This window comes from Ruditapes philippinarum, unplaced genomic scaffold (genome assembly GCF_026571515.1).
Source record: "Ruditapes philippinarum isolate M1 unplaced genomic scaffold, ASM2657151v2 ctg15323_1_1_1_1, whole genome shotgun sequence".
NCBI classification, from domain to species: domain Eukaryota; kingdom Metazoa; phylum Mollusca; class Bivalvia; order Venerida; family Veneridae; genus Ruditapes; species Ruditapes philippinarum.
In genome coordinates, this window is record NW_026863325.1 from 7,033 (window position 1) to 28,743 (window position 21,711).

Here is a 21,711-nt window from a genome sequence, read left to right on the forward strand (position 1 = left end):
CTTATAATTCTGTCAGTTATGGTAGAATTAATTCCAGGGCTTGAGACCCGCAATGGCGCAGTTAATACTTTTTTTTTTTTTTTTCTTTTTTCTTTTTTTTTTTTTGAGCCTGGAAAAGCTCTTTTTTTGATATTTTTTAAAATAATAAATACTCTTCTTTTATTGGAGCTAAATTGTTTTTTTCAAAGCTCATCTTTTGTTGGAGTATTCTTTTCATAGTTTTTTTTTCTTTTTTTTTTGTCAGAAACAGAATGACATTTGTTTAAGCTTATTGCAGTCAATATGTAATAAGGAGTAAATCATCTCTGTAAAGTACAACTAAAACTCCGAGAGTCGAATGTGGCGCATTGTGAACAGCACAGTTGTCACAATGTTACGCTGTTATATTATCAAAAATAAAAATACCATGGAAAAGTTTTACACTGACAAATCAAATGGAGGACTCTGTGATGGATTCTTAAACACTGCACTTCTGGTCAATGAAAAAAAGCTTACATACCAAAATGGGAGTCAATCAAACATAACAGTGATCAAGTTATGCTGTGGGCAAGGCTTAGCCTTTTAAGTAAGAAAATTAACAAATGGGAATAACTCAAAATCATGATTTGCAGAGTACAGTTATTGTGCATATCAATCCTTCTCAATGAGATTTATCATCCTATGAAGTATCAAGTCAATAGCTTTTAACATGTAGGAGAGTTGGCCTGGACAAAAATAAAGTATTATAATTGACAAAGGGCAATAACTTTAAATCAGGAAGTAAATAGTACCGTTCTTGCTCTCAATGAGATCTATCATCCTATGAAGTTTCAAGTCCAAAGCTTTTATAGTTTATGAGAAATGGCCCAGACAAAATAAAGTCTGAATATTAACAGGGGGGCAATAACTAAAAAAAATAAAAAAGTGCGGAGTAACGGTTATTTTGCACTGCACTTTACCTTAATGAGATCTAATAATCCTATGTACCTTAATGAGATCTATAATCCTATGAATATTAACAGGGGGCAATAACTAAAAAAATAAAAAGTGAGGAGTAACAGTTATTGTGCACTGCACTTAACCTTAATGAGATCTATAATCCTTTGAAGTTTCAAATCCATAGCTTTTACAGTTTACGAGAAATAGCCAAGGCAAAAATAAAGTATGAAAAATTAACAAAGGGCAATAACTTAAAAATAAAGAAGTGCAGAGTAACGGTTTTTGTGCATTGTACTTCTGGTTAATAAAAGGTACATGTATGCATACCAAGTTTGGAGTAAATCCAACTTAAAGTGACTGAGTAATGCTCCGGACAAGCTTAAGTTCTCAATAATGCCACCGACAAAAGTAACATGTATATGTTGCCTTTTTCAAGACGACACAAAAAGTGAGCTAAAAAATATTTTGTACATTATTTACAGTTTTCACAAAAATATTGTACTCCAGATTTCTGGTATTTATTCCATTTGGCTTTACTTCTCAGTCCAGCACAATTTCTGTGAAGCCACTTTTGACAGGAATCACAAAATATCCATGTCTTTCCTTCTGTTTTATTGCACACTAAACACCTTTCCTCAGATTCCTCATCCATTTCTTCAACCTCGACAGACTGCGCTGTCACTAGAACATTTTCAGTTTCATGTGTAGTAGAAGCAAGCTCAAGACCAGAGGTGCTAGGTGCTGGTTCCACAATTGTCACTGGTGTACTTTGATTGGCAGCCCCAGTTGATGTGCCTGGTGGTGTAGAATGCACATCATGAACTAATTCTTTTTCAATAGACTGTAAAGCATTAGGGTTGGGCATGGAGATATGCTCTGTAATTGCTTTAGATAGTCCTTCTATCAAATCAGACTTTAGTTTTTTACCTTTAAGTATCACACTGTATGCTACAATTTTATTAGCTGACTTTTATTCATTAGTGAGAGAAATTCACTATTATTGAGGAGCAAACCTCGCATCAGTGAATGGGACATTTCTTTCCCATCTGTTTTGTCCTGAACAATGGTTTCATAAGAAATAGATTTCATGACTGTTTCTTTTTTCTTTTTTTTTATAAGTACTTGTTTCCGATGCTCCATTGTCTTTCCAACTTTGTAGGACTGTAACATGTCCTTTCTAAACTGTGAGAACATCACATGCAGGAATCTTTTGCAGATTTCATGAAATAATTCCTGTATCAGTAATTGTTCACCAATAATCACTTTAGTAGAACAACAATTACTGAATGTAGTCTCCAGTTCCTCATCACTCTGAATCTCAGTTATACAATACTGAAACAGATTTTCCCCGACTTTGTTAAGAGTTTCCTTAACAAGGAGCTTTAATGTCTTTTCACACAATTTGCAAAAGAAGGAATATAAACTGTCAGTGATGTGTGTCAGCCCTCTTCCAACATTTTGCTTTTTTATAACATCTTGCAAAGACTGAATATCATCTGTGCTTGATTTCAAGTACTCCTCTTCTTCACGAACACTTTGCAGGAGTTCAACAGCAACTAAGCATTTCTCATACTCTTCTTCTTTTTTCAAATCATACATTGTAGAATGCATTTTTTTAATATAATGCCTTTTCAGTTTATTAATGCAGTATCCACCTACATACCGTAACCTTGATCTGGATGCATCTGTTAACGACCTCTGTTGCTGTTCTACACTTGATAAATATTTAGATGTTTTCTGCTTTAACACGTGTTCTTTGACATAGTTGCTGATATTGAATGTTATGTGTGTGCTTTCTTGGCTTAAACATGTTGTATCAAACAAGATCATTGTTCTCAGTTTAAAGTCATCATCTATTTGGTGTTTGTAAGTTTTCTCAGTAAATTGTGTGAGTATCTCTGGTTTAACAGGTACATCCTGTGAAGAATCGATTTCTGCAATAGTTTCACCAAAAAAATTGAACTCGTATGCACAGAACTCTCTCAGTTTCAAAGGGTTAACACAACAACACAATTCATTTACTTTAACCATCACTGGTGTTATGGGGTCATCATGCTTGAGACTCTGTATCATTAGGTCCAAGTTAAAATCATCCGGAATTATGGTCAGTGTTCCTTCTTCATCCAGATCCCTCTGTTTAATAAGAATATCAAACTCTGTGTCAAAGTCCTCATCATACAGTTCATTTGTCTCAAAATCTAATGCATCATCTATTATCAATTCCTGCAGAACTTCTTCTTCCAGCCTAAAAAGATAAGTCACAAATGTTAATATAAGATGAAATAAATATCAGAATGTCAAACAATTAGCACAGACTTGCAGGCTGATCTGGATCTGCAATTGTCACATATGCTTTAAAACACATATCTATTGGGTGAGGGTTAAATCATTGGTCTTCAGCACAGGTTTGGTTGTATATATTCCAAGCATGTTAGTATTAGATGAACTTAGCATTATGAAAATATTCCGAAAAACCACATAACTGAAAAAGATGTCTAAAGGTACATGTATTTCATCCGTTATAAGGAAAGCACAATAAAATGCAGACCAAGATCAGCCTGCACATTTGTGCAATCTGATTATAGTCTGCAGTTTTCAGTCAGTATCATTTTGATAAACACCCGTTTAAACTGTTAATGACACTGTCCAAATTGAAGGATGGACAAGTTCATTATGTACATTTAGCAGTGTAAGAGTAAAAGTGACTTCATGTTTTGAGGTACTTTAAATCCATTCTCTTTGTTAAAATGATCTAATAAAACCTAATACTGTTATCTATCATAGACATTTCCACTTTCATCATTGGTATTATAAACATTTAAATATACAAATGATGAAAGATGTAAATGTCTATAATATCATGGGATAAATGGTTAAAAGGTTGTTTACACTAATTTCCATAATAAATAATTTAAAGAATTGTTCTTACATTGCAGGTTATTTACCCGTGTAAAAGAAAATGATTCAAGTTTTATTGAATGTAAGAAACTGTTTGCTACATACATACTGGAGTGCACAGACAACTTTCTGAAACCAGATGTGACTCAACGAGAACTATCTTACTATGTCATGAAAATATTCTCAAATGCCAAGCGCAAAACAATGAGACAGGGAGATGGATTTATCCATGTTTACTATGGAATTGAACTGCTGCCTCTTGGTCCTATCAACACTGATAGTAACTGTGTGAATATGCAAGAAATTTCAGACTTGATTCCAGACTTTTTCTCTGATAAGGAAATAACTAAGGAAAGCCTAACATTATCATGTAAAACTGAGTTTTGTGTGAATGGACATTCAGTTATGAAGTTGCTAACATTAAAATATGATGGTACCTTTGAAGTAAATATTGGAGGAAAAGAATTGGACCTGAATAGCCATCACATAAGTAATAAGTACAGTAAAGATAACATTGAAACGATATGCAGGATAGTGAAGAGCATGCAAATATGCCAAGGGGTAGTGGTGTCGGTTTCAGTTGTATGCTCCAGATATCACACTGTAGAAATATTAAAAGACTGTAACAAAGATGTAGAATCACGAATTGTAAGATCTGTAAACTGTCAGAAAATTTTAAATTTCAATTCTTTAATAAAAACCTGTCACATCTGTAAACATATGACTTTTCATGATAAAACCAACAATAAAGAAAACCAAAATGCAGATAGTAAAGCATCCAGTTATACATGTAAATTGAGTGATGATAATTTGAAAGAAGAATTTCGAAAGTTAATTCCAAATGCCTCTAATAACATGCTGGAGCTTTTAATTTGTCAGTCTAAAAATGATGCAAGGGATCCAAGAGGTCGACGATGGAGTAAAGAAATCATAAATTCATGCTTGCAACTTTATACAAGAAGTCCAGCAGGTTACAATCATCTAAGAGCCAGTAAGCTCCTTGAACTCCCGTCTCCTAAGATTCTCATCCTGTACAAGAGCACCATAAAACATAAAGCTGGATTTCAAGATGAGGTTTTCAGGTAACCAAACACTTATTTCTATTATTCCAGTTTTTTTATATTTCCAATTAAGTAACTAATTATTAAGCCAAAGTAAGGTTGTGCTAACTGTTTTTTTTTTCCAAGACAAGTATAAAATAATCATTTCCCACATGTTTTTACTCATATGCAGTCTTATCAAGATCTTCACTGATTGCTTTTATGTTCTTAAAAGAATTTCTGATTGAAAAACCACAGTGAAGATCCTGATAAGACTGCACACGCCTTCTATGGAGTAAGGGTAAAATAAACCTATTTAAAAATATGAATATATGAACCTATGTATTATTGTTCTCAAAGAATTGCATTGTCAGGTACAAATGACATGGGGTCTGTCACCAGGCATCAAAATGTAGTATATAATTTGTGAATTAAAGCTATTGAAAACTTAAGTTCAAGTGCAATGTACTTAATGTTCAGCCTTACTACCACATTAACCTTTTAAATACATGTAAATGAATTAACTGTTTAAAAAAAGTATTTTAAAAAAGTTCTTTTTTCAATAACAAACATTATTTCTGGTCACTCTTTATCAAAAATATTTTATATGACCTCATGCAAAATAAAGATGCAAGGAATTAATCCTTGATTTATGATTCAGTTATATGTAATTAAAAACAGCATTTTGATGATGAATGATTAGAAAACAAATTGTTAAACATGACTATTATTTGTTACCTAGCATTAATGACCCAAACATTTATTATTAATGAAACACTGAATGTCTTAGACAAAGTCATAACAGGATAATTATATTAAAGTGACTGCACTCCAAATTTTATTCAATTTTGGTAAAATCAATGTATTCAATTTGTAAGTATTAGTATTATTTTATTGTGTATGATTTAAAAATATAGGCAGAAAAACTCTTTCTTTTTTTAGAAAATTTGTCTCCTATCATACTTTAATGGCCCTGATAAATTTATGTTTTTTATTTTCTTGAAAATGAATTTTTTTAAATACTGTCAGTTATTCATTTAGAGTGCAGTATTTTTAATTTTACATAAAACAAAGCATTTGTTGAATACATTGTTTACATTTATTTTTTCCTGCTCATCAGGTGGATGTTTCACGAGGCAAGACGGCTGGAAATTCCACCAGAAGGGTGGACAGGTGGGTTGATTTTGGATGAAATGTCCATACAGCAAGACATACAGGAAACGAAATGTGGCGATGTAATAGAACTGATAGGCTTTGAGGATGTAGGACATGAGGGCAATATGTATAGCATTTTGAGAAGAGGGAAAGCTGATAAAGAACTGGGCACTCATGCCTTACAATTTATGTTTGTTGGATTGTCAGGTTTTCGCTTTCCTATTGCACATTTCATTACAACAAATGTGCAATCCTATGATCTTCACAATCTTTTTTGGAGAGCTGTTGACAAATTACAGTTGTATGGTTTTACTGTATCATTTACATGTATGGATGGGGCACAAAGCAATAGGAGCTTCTTACATCTTAATCTGGGAAAAACATTATCATCATTTGTGGCAAAAAATCCATCAAACCCCTCTAACCCAGTTATTTTCACCATGGACATCTGTCATTGCATAAAAAAAATTAGAAATAATTTAATGAAAAGTGGCACAAATGCACATTGCACTAGAAATATAGTTCTACCAGGCAATAAAATAGTTCAATGGCAGATGTGGATTGATGCTTTTGAATGGGACCAAAAGAATGCTTTACAACTGCACAGAAAATTGAAAAATGATCATCTGTATCCTAATCAGCAGACAAAAATGCGCAACCACTTGGCTGAGGAAGTCTTAAATGTTGACATGTTAGATCTTATGTCACAGTACCAAGCATCATTAACAAACAAAACTGTATTGGCAGGACCAATAGAATTACTTCAGAAAACTGGAAGAATGATAATAATTTTCAAAGACATGCGCCCAATTAAAAATGTAAATGATGAGAGAATATCTGAATTGATGGAAATAAATGACTGGTTTAATAAGTGGTTAAATAGTACACAGTTAGAAGACATTTCAAGTAAGGAAAAATCTAAAAGAATTATGTCATATCAGTGTCATGAGGATGTTCAAGCATGTTTGCTTGGCTTTTGTGAACTATGTCATCTAGTGTTATCAAACAGTAAAACTGCTTTTGTAACACCTGCACTAATCAATTCAGATGTAATTGAAAATCATTTCTGCCAACACCGAGCAACTTACAATGGGGCAAACACTAACCCAACAGCACTACAGTATCGAAGAAATATAAACGCTATAATTTTAGGACAGGATATTATCTCAAATAAAGCCAATGCTGGAAAATCTTCAAAGGACGGACCTGCTCATTCTTATAAACTCTATCAAAAGAGTGTTGGTAAAAAAAGAACTATATCTGATGACAGTTCTGCAAGAAGTATAAAATGCAAACCAATAAGATTATAAACACTGTTAAGGTTTGTTGAAAATCATAGATCTACTATTAAAGGTCCATTACTGGAAAAGTGAAGTGGCATGTTTTTCATAGCCAGTACATAAACATATGTTAGACACTAAAAAATGAAGATTGGCAAGTCAAAATTTATTGAACGGCTTTGGTACTAGAAGAAATGTATGTGTATTGTGTTAAAATTTCAATGCATTGACAGAATGACCCCCATGTCTTTTGAACTTTCTACAATATTTATAAAAAAATAATTGTACAAATACTGTTTTTAAAGAAATGAAATAGTTTCTGTGCTTTTTAAAATATATTTAAATTTTTAGTATTGGACCTTCAACAACTGTATTGTATTGGAAAAAAGAAAAAACTTTGAAAGCAATTATTACTGCTTTACAGATTAGCTGTTGCCTGTTCCAAATAGTTGATGCTTTGAAGAAATCAAATTGGTGATTATACATGTGTGAAACATGCATTCAATATTTTGAAACATTGTATCAGAATAATTCAGCTACTTATTCTTCTTGTAGCTTTCATCATGTTCTTATTTCCAACATTTAAAACTAAAGCTTTCATCATGTTCTTATTTCCAACATTTAAAACTAAGATTTTAATGCTATCAAATATTTTACATAATTCAAATCTTGATGATTTCCAAATTATTTATGCTTTAAGTCAAATACCAGTAGATTGATGATATTATTCTTTTAATATCAGGATAAAAAAATATATATCAATCAACATCCTTATTGTGGATATAAATATATGATATATTATATATATGATATTATGTTTGTAATAAAATGTTAATAAAAATACCTCTTTTCAAACTGACAATGTTTTTAGAATTATAACTTGAGTCCAGTTACTTGACATAGGGCATATAACAAGGGTGCAGCTCAAGCTATATAATAATATGCATTTGAACTGTAAACAAAGATTATACTAAAAAGAAAATCACTAAAAGATTCATATCACTTTTTCAATGATAATTATCTACATTTTTTTCAAAGATTACTTTTTCAGCAAACCGCTAAAATGTTTGACCTAATAATGTAAAAATAATGATGTAGAAACGGTGTTTTGCATAATAGCACACACTGTAGGTGTTATTTGGTTTAAACAAATTTATCTACACTTGATTGCGAAAACAAGTTCTTGCAACTTATATTAATCACTTTCAAATCTGATTCCTGGAACCAACCAGTACTCGTGTCATGAAGAAACATTATGGCTCGACCCTATGATTCCTGGGTTAAGAGGCAGACACCTTAACCACTAGGTCACCACTCCCCTTAGATGTTATTTCTTTAATAGGGAAATAAATGTTGCTGTTTTATAATCTTAAATAATTATTTAATGTATTGATTATGGAATGGTAAATGTTTATAATAACCTTATATTGTTTCTGCAACACCTCATGTCATCTTCAGGTTTCACAGTCTGAACCGTCTGAAAGTGTCTAACATTTTCTGCATGTGGCATGCACACTCTGGGGTGAAAGTTTATGACCCTTAGACCAGATTCACTCCTGACTCTCCCTATTGCAACGCCTAGTTGTCCAGCTTTGAATATTTCTCTGCAATCAACCACAACACTGAAAAAAATACATTTTTTCATAAGTATTTTTATTGATTTCAGTCTGAAGTCACATGTTAGATTTATTTATGATAAAGCAATAATATTTATTCTAAATGTGAAGCTTTAACATATGATTTCAATAAAAATTGTTTCCGTTTCCTTATTTTTGAGATAAACTTGCATGATTTTCATTGCAAATCTTAATATTTATAGATTTAGAGAACCTAAAATATATTATTATCCAAGCTATGGTGACAATTTTCTTATAAATTTGGCAAATGTAGACACTTAAGCTACCTCATTTTATTACCTGTCTAATGTCATTCCCTGTGACTTGTGAATGGTGAGAGCATAGGCAAGCCGGAGTGGAACTTGTTCTCTTGTACATATGTTCTTGTTCAGTGATGGACTAAAGACTGAAATATAATTATAACTAGATACAGTCAGAAACCAATTAAAATACCTTGCTTTTGAACATACCAACATTAATTTATTTAATTAAAATTGGAAAACAATTCAGCATAATTCAACAGACACATAAAAGATGTATTATGTGAACAACTGTAACATAATAACATAATTTTTCCCTAACAAGAATGTGAACCATCCAAATGGATGACTTTATTTCATAAAAAAAGTAAAAGTCTGGTATTCCAATATAGTCTTCATATATAGCTTATTTATATGGTTGTATATCATTTTACCAATTTCAAAAAAATCATTTTAAAAATACATCAAAAATATGTTTTAATTTTTTTTAAAATGTGTTCCTCTAGAATATGTTAACATGAATTGTGCCAGATACCTGCACAGCATCTATATCATTTAATAAATAGTGCAACAGAACTCACCAGAAAAAGTCATCTTCTTCACTTTAGTTGTTATGTTTATTTGTTTGAAGTACACAACTGGACCATCAGCTTCCACTTTCACAACAATCCCTCTGAGACCATTTACTAGTTTCTGTGATAAATTCCTTAGTAAAAGCACTGGTGCACCAATTTTCAGCCAAAGAACCTTTGGAGCTGTAAACTGTTCTAGCAGTGACTTTTTCCCCTCATCTTTGGCTACAAATTCATATAGTTCTCCAATGTGATTTGTGATTCTCTTTCTGTTTAGGACATCAGCCAATCGATTATTGGCAAATAACATGACCGGCTCATTGGTGTTATCAGACAGAGGCCTACTTAAATTTTGCATATACGATTCAACTTCATCATCAACATTACCCACTGATACCTCTTTTATCACATTGCATAAAGTTGTGTCTCTCTGTCTTACAATTTCTTCAAGAGTTACTTTGTGTTTGAGGACTTTTTTAAATATTGCACTTTCAAAACACATTTCCCCATTGTCATTGTATAACCTATTTGGTACAGGGGGTAGCTGATAAAAGTCACCAGCAACAATAACCTGCATCCCTCCAAACAAAAAGTCAGGGTTTCTAATGGAACATATTTCTGCCACTTGTTCAAACATACTTTTGCTAAGCATTGATATCTCATCAATTACAAGAACCTCTGTTTGCTTTATTCTCTGAAGATTTAGAGCACTCTTTGGTGAGTTTTTTATTACACTGACTATCTCTTTTGAAGTATATCTACCATCATCTATTCCAGACCATCTGTGAATGGTCTGAGCATCAAGGTCATGACTGTAATTTAAACAAGCTATACCAGTTGTGCATGTCAGCTGGACTGTCCTTCCACTAGCTCTCAAGTTCTTCACTAATTCGCCAACTATAAAGGATTTTCCAGTTCCGGCCTGGCCAGTTATTACAAGATTGTGCCCGGCCAAAGCTAAATCCAACACTTCTTTCTGTCTGGAATTCATACTGGTTATTCCAACCTTAAAAAAAGAATTAAAGTAGTTTATCATGGAGGTTTAAAGACTATGGTTACTGTTAATTGTGACTACCTATTTACTAAACCATTTGTAAGCTAGTTCTAATAATGAAATTTTAGTACAGCTGTCATCGATAGAGATAATATTGATGTATCATTGATAATTTTCTGTCAATCAATAATCGATACACATTTGAAAAAATCAATGTCCTTTTCCATTTTCACTTAAATTATTTGTAATTGTCAAAAGCTTTAAATTAAGATTATCATGATAAAGAAACAACCTACATGTTTTTGTTGGGCTGAGTACATTTTAAGTCTGAGCTTACCCAGATTCCCATTTTTGTACACATTAAGAGCAGTCTCCTTTCATTATTTTTGCCTAAAAAACAGCTTAACGGTTGTTCCGGGATATTCTAAAACAATTACTGGAGGTTACAGACAATAGAGGAAACATACCAGGAGGTTATGTAACTTTTTTGGATACATGTATTTTGGATATATTTTGAAGTTTACAGTGATTTTTTTGAAATTTTCAAAACAACCTGTGGCTTTCTGAAGTGGAAAATATAGCGCAATAAATCAGAAAGGGGAAATCAAATTCCAACAATTGAGAATTTCAATGCAATGTTAAATATGCATCCGTGGTACATAGCAAAAGCTATCTATAGGGACAGCTTTCTGTCTTCAAGCTGATATTTATAAGTCAGTTGCTGTTAAGAAGCCAAGTATTTCCCCCTAAAATACTATTATTCCTTTAAATTCCATCAGATAAAATATCTATAAGACAGAAAGTATTAAGTATTTCCATTTCAGCAAATAAAACCTACCAATTATAGTGCAAAATAACCAAAAACACTTCAGAAGACTGCTAGAAGTAGAAGTGTTTCAACATGGGAGCTGCCATTTTTTCTTGGCTATATGCCGTATGAAACGGTACTATTTTCTGAAATCAAATGCTACCAGCTATCAAAATATCATCATTTTCTTGGTTATTTTTTAGTAAAGGAAAGTTAAAGATATGTTTTTCCTTATTATGAAGATGACTTGTATAGAACAAAAGTGTGCCACACATATACTATTAATATACTATTATACCTATACTATATTGAATTTCATACAAAAATGGAAGTGTAAGAATCCTTCACCACCATAAATATTAAGTTAATTATTATATAATTAAAATGTTTCACTGAAAATAATTATCTTTTGTCTGATGATCATAAAAAATCATTAGATTGATTAATGCACAAAATTAAAGAATAATTCATTAATTATCCCTTTATTAACTATTTCTATATAAGTTTTACATAACCTCCCAGTGATTTTTCACACATAATTGCCAATTGGGAAGATGCCTTAGCCTCTTGATTTTGGGAAAATTATTGCTAAAATTTCTAAGTTGGGAAGTAAAAAGGCAGACCTTTTTTTAAGTTCAGATTTTTGGGAAAACTGCATGATTTTAAGGTAAATCTCAATTAGAAGAGGTCTTTTATCGGAGCCTGTTAAAAAGCATGAAAAACAATGCCTCCAGAAATGGTATCGATACATTTATGCAGTGGTACGTTTCCTCCATGGTACGTAACCTCCAAATTCCTCTAAAACTAGGATATACTGAAATAGCAAACGCAATCTAAAGATTATACCACTTACCTTTAAAACGACGTCTTTATGTTGAACACATAAAGTATGCACATGCTTTAACAAACCATAAAAATGGATATAAAACAGCAAAATTGTCCACCACAAACATGTGTTTACTTTTTTTTTTTGATACATAATATCACGTGACTTCGGCTGGTTTTCGATCCCACCATATTTTGTTAAGTACGTGCAGGAAACCAGCAGTTTGTTTTTTCTGTATACTTTCTTTCATCAGTAAATTTATTGTGTTTTTTATTAATAATACATATTTTTTTGGTTATATAAAATATCCAGAAATGATAATTTTAAAAGTTATTAGTTTTTGCGCTGTCCAATGGAAACGCTGATCACATGCGAATATTGACGTATGTTTGGGATTTCTCGGATATTATCGTATCGCTAACAATGGCGTAGAAAGCAATCGAAAATACCGTGGAGGGTTTGAAACTCGAATCTCGCGTATACCAGATGCTACTGACGGTTGTGAGTGGTCCAAGTTAATGTATTTAGTAGTATAATTTAGTGAATTTAAGTGATTTTGTCCCTAACTTTCCTGACAAACATGCATTAGTCTATGTTTACGTTCCGAATTGTTGTGCCGCAATTATGTCTACCAAGGAGTTTTAGCACGAATTCGCTCGTTTCCTGATAGATATTTCATGAACGGGAAGGGCTAGAGACTTGGGGTCGGTCTCATTTGGAAGCTTAATACAAACGTGAAATAGTGATAAAAGTCGTTTTTAATTGTCTGGCCAATTGTTTTCACAACGGCTCGGGAAATGAATCCCTTGCTCGTAGGCTCGAATTTGGAGTTTCCGGCCTTCTCTTAACTTATAGTATATTTTAAAGGGGGTCATTATTTACATTTTTTTTTGTTTTTTTTGACACTTTTAAGATGAACACAGGTTTTTTTATCAATCTGGTCATATTTTTTTCTTCCCAGGTCCGATACTTTTGCCTGTGTGATATATTGCATTATATTTGTAATCAGTGAATATATTGAAGCATATGAATGCTAAGACACATCAAATTATTGATCAAAATTAATAATTTATTGTGACATAATGTCGACAATATAAGGCAAATTAAAGGTACTGACAGAAACTAACCATGTGACATTTAGTTATATATCAAGAACAAGCAAAGAATGTTATCTTAAACACCAAACATAATACGTTGATCTTTATAAAAGATGCAATTAAACATATAGCATATTAAAATATGCTATGTTTGATGGTTTAGTAGGGAACACATAAGGTTGCAATTACATGAAAGTGCATTCAGTAATAATAAGGCATGATTAAATTCAGCAAAACGCAGGTTTTCATTGTCATAAAGAAGTATAGAAGCAAGCATAATGTCCCAATATCATAAAGCAAGATGGAATAAATGCACTAATTCTGTTCCATATAACACAGACCAAGTAACTTCGATTTTTACGCATGAAATGGTAAAGGAAAAACAACAACAAGAAAACAACAGCTGAACAATATGATGTATTCTGAATGTTTTGATTACATTATATCCACTTCAATGTTTCATATACAAAACATGGCATGTAAACAAGATAATTAAAGTTTTTTTCTCTTGAAATGAATATAATATTATTATCTTTCAAAACTTGCAAACTAATTTAGCATTGTTTTCATTAAGCATTTCATTTAAGTTTCCTCAAATGTTGATTGTTCAGCCTCGAATTTTACTTCTATACAAGCAAATTCCTTGATTTGTCCCCCTGTCGAGTACTGGTTATTACTAACACAATAACTGGAGACATAAGGCTTTATTTTTATATATTTATCATGGCGTAAACAGTAATATTCTTTGTACATGATAAATATTCAGAGCAATAACAGGGGCCATAACTCAGTGTTAGATAGTATTATCTGGGCATGCCAATGAGATGCAAATTGCCTTTTTGTATTAATGGTTCCTATAAAGTTTAATTGAATTCCAGCCAGTAGTTGCAGAGAAACAGCGCGGTAACGATTATTGCTTTTTACACATACTGCATACTAATCAAGGGCCATCACTCTGTGTTGGAAGGTCTGACAGGAACAAGGCAAAGATATGCGCATCTCTTGGTATTGATGGTTCCCATAAAGTTTCGCTGAATTCCAGCCAATAATTGCTAGCGCGGAAAGAGGGCGGACGGACAATGCCAAAACAATATCCTCTCGTTTCCATTGGCGGGGAATAAAAAAAGCAAATGCACACTTTAAAACATATACTGCTTCTATTGATATATGTCTGTGGATCGAAATTCCATCAAGATTTCACACAGAAATTTCAGACCAAAATAGGATGAAATCGCATTACAAATGTTTATGTTAAATCAAAGTACATGCTGCTTCAATATGGCAGGTATCAACTCATTTGATCATAATACAATAATTACTTCAACACCAAAGTTTGGACTCATCCGTGCAGACTGATCAGGATCCATGCTGTTCCCTTACAAACCCTATTTAGAGAAATTGATAGCAAACAGCATGCATCCTGATCAGACTGTGCGGATGTGCAGGCTGGTCTGGATCCATGCTGGTGGCAAACGCATTACGTTGGTTTTGTCGTGACACGGCTCAAATTGTCCCTCAGCCAAATCAGAGTTATGGGAAATGTGCCAATAATGTGAGATAATTACAGGGAAGAAGCGTGTGGAGTTTAAATCCATTCCCTTTCTTAGTTTTGGAAATATCGGCTTACACGCTAAAACTTAACCAAATATTTCTAACTCAAAAAAGGGGCATAAATATGCAAAATAGCAAATCAGAGTTATTGGACTTGTGCAAATCATCTTAGATAATCAGAGAAAAGAAGTGTGTAGAGTTTCAATCCATTCCCTTCCAAAGTTAGGGAGATATCAGCCAAAAAGCACAAAAACTTAACCACAGGGACGCCGAAAAATGGGTGACTGCAATAGCTCGAATATTCTGCCAATAGTTGAACTAAAAATCAAGTGAAATAACATATTTGTACCCTAAATGTCATGACCATTTAAGAGTCAAGGTCACCTTTAGCTTCGTCTTCTCAAATTCTTTTGCTGAAAGGTTGATTGTGTCTAAGTATGAAGACAATCCATTCATAAGTAACAAAGTTACAACTACTTATTGCTAATTACAAGCAAAGTTCCATTTTCAATTGAAAGTCAATGCCAAGTTTAGTCTAGTCTGCTTGATGGTCTTTTCCAAATGACTTTTGTGCCCAAGTATAAGGACAATACACCAAGTAATAAAACAAATGGGCCATGATGGCCCTGAAGTTGTTCACCTGTATACAGGCCCCCAGAGCGGGGCCAGTTTAAACCCCAAGGCTGATATTTGAACAAACTACACACATAATTATACAATGTAATGAAAAACAATGACCCCCGGGCCTGGCCAATTTTAACCCAAGGGCTTTTATTTGAACAAACTTGGTAGACACCCAAAAGAAGATGTTTCATGCTAAATATATAAGCTCTAGCGATTTGGGTTTTTTAAAAGAAGATTTTTTAAGTTTTTACTATATACATATAGGGAAAACAATGACCCCCCCCCCCGGCGGGGCCAATTTCAACCCCAGGGCTCTTATTTGAACAAACTTGGTAGACATCCATTAGAAGATGTTTCATGCTAAATATCTTAGCTCTAGCTCTTTGGAATCTAAATTAAAAAAGTTTTTAAAGTTTTTACTATATGCATATAAGGAAAATCAATGACCCCCAGTGCAGAATCAATTTTGACCCCAGGGCTTTTATTTGAACAAACTTTGTAGACATTCATTAGAAGATGGTTTATGCTTAATATATAAGCTCTAGCTATTTGTTTTTTTTTAAAAGAAGATATTTTATGTTTTTACTATACACATATAGGGGAAACAATGACCCCTGGGGCGGGGCCAATTTCGACCCCAGGGCTCTTATCTGAACAAACTTGGTAGACATTCATTAGAAGATGTTTCATGCTAAATATCTTAGCTGTAGCTCTTTGGAATCTAAATTAAAAAAAGATTTTTAAAGTTTTTACTATATGCATATAGTGAAAATCAATGACCCCTGGGGCGGGGCCAATTTTGACCCCAGGGCTTTTATTTGAACAAACTTAGTAGACACTGACTAGAAAATGTTTCATGCCAAATATCTAAGCTCCAGCTCTTTGGGTTATTTAAAAGAAGATATTTTAAGTTTTTTCTTTGGGTTGCCATTGCAACCAGAGTTCTGCATGGAATTTAATTCTTTGAACAATATTTAAAGGTGACCACCAAAGGAACATTCCTATGAAGTTTGGATGAAATTGGCTTAGTGGTTTATGAGGAGATGTCATTTTAAGTAAAAGTTTACGGACGCCGGACGGACAGACAGATGCTGGACGAAAAGTGATCACAAAAGCTCACCCTGTCACTTTTTGACAGGTGATCTAAAAATAATGATCAATGTTAAAGTTTTTGGATGACAATAGCAACAGGATACGGGAACGCGAACCTGACTGTGGCAATTCCTCTATATTTTTTTCTTTGGAAAAAAAATCTAGCTTAAAATAACAAAACAGAAGATAAATATCTATTACATACTCCTTAAAAAACAAACACTTTTTGTAGGTCTAGAGCTGTTAGTTATAAGCGGTGTTTACGATATTTTATTTTGATGAACTGTTCTTTGTAAAACACTAGACTTAGTACTGAGCATTCCTGTAAAGTTTCCATGAAATTGCACCAGTAGTTTCTGAGGAGTAGTCCAGACAAGTTTTGTGGCAGATGCCGGAGAAGGGATCCCTACATGTTGCCACTACTCCGTTGAGGCAAAACAATAAACCACAAAAATATCAGGCAAATTTTAAATTAAGTTCCACGCGATATCGAGACAATTTTGACAAGAGAAATTTGAGTTCCTGCATACTTAAAAAAATGTAGATATCCAGACATAATAATATATTCACTGGTTTATCAATTTTATGTTCTTTTTTTCCTTTTCATTTTGACGTTTTTGTGCTGCTTAAATGATGTTCTCACAGAATCTTTTATCATTGTCCATGATCTGTATTCTAAACATGGTTCCTTACTGATTAGATCTTCACACTCTCTTTTTTGATGGTAACTTGACTAAAAAAAAGCATCTGTGTAATCCTTTCTTTACAGCCTCTTTTTCAATCTCTGTCCATGGTTTTCTCATCCCTTTCTGGGGGGGGGGGTAAGTTTTACCTATTAAGATATATGTTTGTGCATTTAAATTTTAAACAAACAAAAGCATCATTTAACAACATAATTGGGACTGTAAGCTGTTTATCTATTTAAGCTTCAAACAATAACAGATTGAGTCATCTATAAAAAATATACATAAGACCACATTTAGAATATTGACATGAGTTTTTTGGGTTTTTTTTAAAATAAAGATTTTTTGAAATGCACAATCACGTGAAATGCACAATCACTTTCAACCAAATGAGTCTGTGAGAATGTGCAAGCAAATGTGTCAAACAGAAGTGTTTAATATATTACAAGCTTTTGTGTCAAGTAACAGACATATTATCAGTTTGCATATTACAATTGGACTGTTATACAGCCTGAAATTATGCAAGTAAGAATTTAATCTTTATGCTTTTTTTGTAATGAAATCTTAATTAAGCAAGTATAAGGCCAATTTTTCTGATTTTTTTCTTAGTATCTGAAATGCAAATTTAAGACTCGCAAATTTATAATAGTGATTGTTTCCCAGATATATGCTTTAACAATATGGCTTGTATACATACCATAACATCCCGGTAGGCTGGGAATGTCCCATTTTTCGACAATTTTATGCGATGATAATGATAAATATGACTTCAATAATCAAAAATAAAAAGTGAAAGAAAGAAGCCCCCCCCACCCTCCATAAAGCTTATTCTGATTATTTACATTTTCTGATCAGGTGATCAATGATCAAGACTACAAACTTACCAATGCAACGTTTCATATGTTGCTGTTCCTTATATTTAGAATCAGAATCTTTTGAGGAGTAATCAGGTGATTCTGTTGCTACTTGGCAGAATCAGTCAGAAGCTATTTCATCATAACTGGCATCCTACTCTTCATCATAATTCTCATCACTCGACTCTTCAGCATCTAAATAGAAATTGAATCATTTAAAATGACAGTCAGTACTTGAAAACATGCAAATGATCCCAAATATCTCTTTTACTTATTTTAATTTCATTGCTAATAAAAAATTTAGAAACTATTACAGACAGAAAAACAACTTAATACCTACAAAATCCATTGCATTTATTATTTCATGAAGATTTTAAAATAAACAAATTATCTATCAACATTTTATAACTGATAAAGTAATAAGACCAATCTAAAGAACCTCCCTCTTAATTATTAAAAGCCGGATTCCACTGTAATCCTCTTAAAATATACTTCATTAACTTATGGTCCATTAGCCATGGTATAATGCTAGTTCCCTAATGAATCACTTCATATCAATGTAACCCATTAATCATTATCCTGCAGCTTAAATAAGTTTGCAAACTTACATGATTAATTTCAACCCCAGAAAAAACAATCTTCTTGTTCGGTCCGGAATTTTCAATATTTGTACCTTGTATCATCTCCACTCCTGAAAATATTTTGTAACACTCTTCAAAATTCAAAATAAAGTAGATTTCCAAATCTTCTTTTTGACATGTTCTTTGTTTACTTTAGTTCATTGTAATGTACCTACAGTTTACCGTTGCACAATTCCTGACCAAAGTCATTAAATATTTCATACTGATTCCTCTAATTTCTTAACATTTGAAGAACTCAACAAAAGCTTTAGACACAAGACTAAGGCAGTCTTTTGTCACTGAAGAATTAAGTATTCCTCAGCTTAATAACTTGACAAAAAATGACTTTAATTAAAGACAAGTATCATGACCAACTGTCCGGAAGAAAATTCTAAAATACAGACACTTCTGAGAAAGCTTTTAATTTTAGAAAAATAAAATAGTATAAACGTCACTTCATTACTTCTTCATACCAAAATGGGAACTCAAGTGAAAATTTATATCAAGTCTATAAAGAAAACAGTATTCTCTGCCTAATCGCTGTGAATTAACAGTATGCTAATACATGTAAGATGCAGGTGTTTTCTTGCCATTAAAAATAAATATTCCACTTGAAAACGAATTGAGGACAGTACATACTAAATCACCTGCAACTGAGAGCAGTGTGTAATAAATCACAAGCAAGTGAGAACTCTTTAAATACATTAGAATAACTATTTTTTGTGTAAGAACAATTTTCACATATCTTGTCGATGTCAGACCACAGTATGATGTAGCCAAAGAAAATAAACATTTAGATTCTCAATAGAATTTTGGATAAGAACCAAGCGGGTCAGGGCACTTTTTATTTTTCTTTTATTATTGAAATAAGATGGACTTTATTTACATTGAAAATAAAAAAAAATGATTGGTTTTATTTATGCATCATGTCCGCTGAAGGGAAAATGTATCTATCAGAGAGGAATCTAACTGAGTGGGGCGGTCGGGGATGAGAATCAGACATATTTTTTTTCTAAGGCCTAAGTACTGTGAGCACAATCATAATACATAATACAATAACTATTATTATAAATATTCAGCTGTTAAATAAACTCTTGCATTTATATTAATTGTGAAACTAAAAGTCTAGTAGTTTTCGACTAGTTTAAATATTGGGCCCTGTAAGAAAACAGAATATATGCTAATAAGACAAATACCGTCATATTCATTGATAGCTTCATGGGTTTTAACCTCATCAAGTTTGTTGGTAGACACTTCATTGGTATCAGCTATGTTGCTACTATTTATGTCATTATTTATGTCATCATTTATATGATCATATTCTCCAATATCTACAATACAAGCAAACAAAAACATGCTATAAGAAATATTCAGGCAACAATTACTATAATTATAAGGCTATAATGTCATATATCCTATATCATTTCAAAATGTATCAATAGCTCTCTCAAAAAGTAACAAGTTATCAATAATAGCAAACCAGTTTTCGAAATTATGACCAAAACACAAGTCTATAAAGAAAACAGTATTCTCTGCCTAATCGCTGTGAATTAACAGTATGCTAATATATGTATGATGCAGGTGTTAAAAATATTTTTTGCTTTTAAAAATAAAAAAATGTTCCACTTGAAAACCAATTGAGGACAGTACGTACTAAATCACCTGCAACTGAGAGCAGTGTGTAATAAATCACAAGCAAGTGAGAACTCTTTAAATACATTGGAATAATTATTTTTTGTGTAAGAACAATTTTCACATATCTTGTGCAATGTCAGACCACAGTATGATGTAGCCAAAGAAGATAAACATTTAGATTCTCAATGGAATTTTAGATAAGATCCCTCGAGTCAGGGCACTTTTATTTTTCTTTTATTATTGAAATAAGATGGACTTTATTTACATTGAAAATAAAAAAAAATGATTGGTTTTGTTTATGCATCATGTTCGCTGAAGGGAAAATGTATCTATCAGAGAGGAATCTAACTGAGTGGGGCGGACGGGGATGAGAATCAGACATATTTTTTTTCTATGGCCTAAGTACTGTGAGCACAATCATAATACATAATACAATAACTATTATTATAAATATTCAGCTGTTAAATAAACTCTTGCATTTATATTAATTGTGAAACTAAAAGTCTAGTAGTTTTTGACTAGTTTAAATATAATGGGCCCTGTAAGAAAACAGAATATATGCTAATAAGACAAATACCGTCATATTCATTGATAGCTTCATGGGTTTTAACCTCATCAAGTTTGTTGGTAGACACTTCATTGGTATCAGCTATGTTGCTACTATTTATGTCATTATTTATGTCATCATTTATATCATCATATTCTCCAATATCTACAATACAAGCAAACAAAAACATGCTATAAGAAATATTCAGGCAACAATTACTATAATTATTAGGCTATAATGTCATATATCCTATCTCATTTCAAAATGTATCAATAGCTCGCTCAAAAAGTGACCAGTTATCAATAATATGAAACCAGTTTCCAAATGATGAACAAAACACAAAGTCTATAAAGAAAACAGTATTCTCTGCCTAATCGCTGTGAATAAACAGTATGCTAATACATGTATGATGCAGGTGTTAAAAATATTTTTGCTATTAAAAAAAAAATGGTCCACTTGAAAACCAATTGAGGACAGTACATACTAAATCACCTGCAACTGAGAGCAGTGTGTAATAAATCACAAGCAAGTGAGAACTCTTTAAATATATTAGAATAATTATTTTTTGTGTAAGAACAATTTTCACAAATCTTGTGCAATGTCAGATCACAGTATGATGTAGCCAAAGAAAATAAACATTA

General features: G+C 32.4%; 3 protein-coding genes across 3 annotated transcripts; all 3 read right to left on the reverse strand.

The window, feature by feature from the left end:
• Positions 1-1,398: 1,398 nt before the first annotated feature.
• LOC132721825 (uncharacterized) lies at positions 1,399-1,783 on the reverse strand (the record flags this gene model as incomplete). The annotated part of the gene is made up of 1 exon (XM_060706198.1): positions 1,399-1,783. A coding segment is annotated over exon 1 (385 nt), but the record flags the coding sequence as incomplete, so codon positions are not given.
• Positions 1,784-1,864: 81 nt separating this feature from the next.
• On the reverse strand, positions 1,865-13,349 carry LOC132721822 (uncharacterized). Its single transcript, XM_060706196.1, has 5 exons — positions 12,395-13,349; positions 9,749-10,745; positions 9,208-9,313; positions 8,713-8,913; positions 1,865-3,163 (listed from the first exon to the last, which is right to left on the reverse strand). The coding sequence occupies exons 1-5, from the start codon at positions 12,518-12,520 to the stop codon at positions 1,867-1,869; spliced, it is 2,727 nt and encodes a 908-aa protein (XP_060562179.1). The 5' UTR covers positions 12,521-13,349; the 3' UTR covers positions 1,865-1,866.
• A 513-nt stretch (positions 13,350-13,862) lies between these two features.
• LOC132721823 (protein PFC0760c-like) lies at positions 13,863-21,424 on the reverse strand. Its single transcript, XM_060706197.1, has 5 exons — positions 21,101-21,424; positions 20,085-20,219; positions 18,877-18,959; positions 18,299-18,463; positions 13,863-17,563 (listed from the first exon to the last, which is right to left on the reverse strand). Exons 1-4 carry the CDS (start codon positions 21,258-21,260, stop codon positions 18,401-18,403), a joined length of 441 nt encoding a protein of 146 aa, XP_060562180.1. The 5' UTR covers positions 21,261-21,424; the 3' UTR covers positions 13,863-17,563; positions 18,299-18,400.
• Between the last annotated feature and the right edge of the window lie 287 nt (positions 21,425-21,711).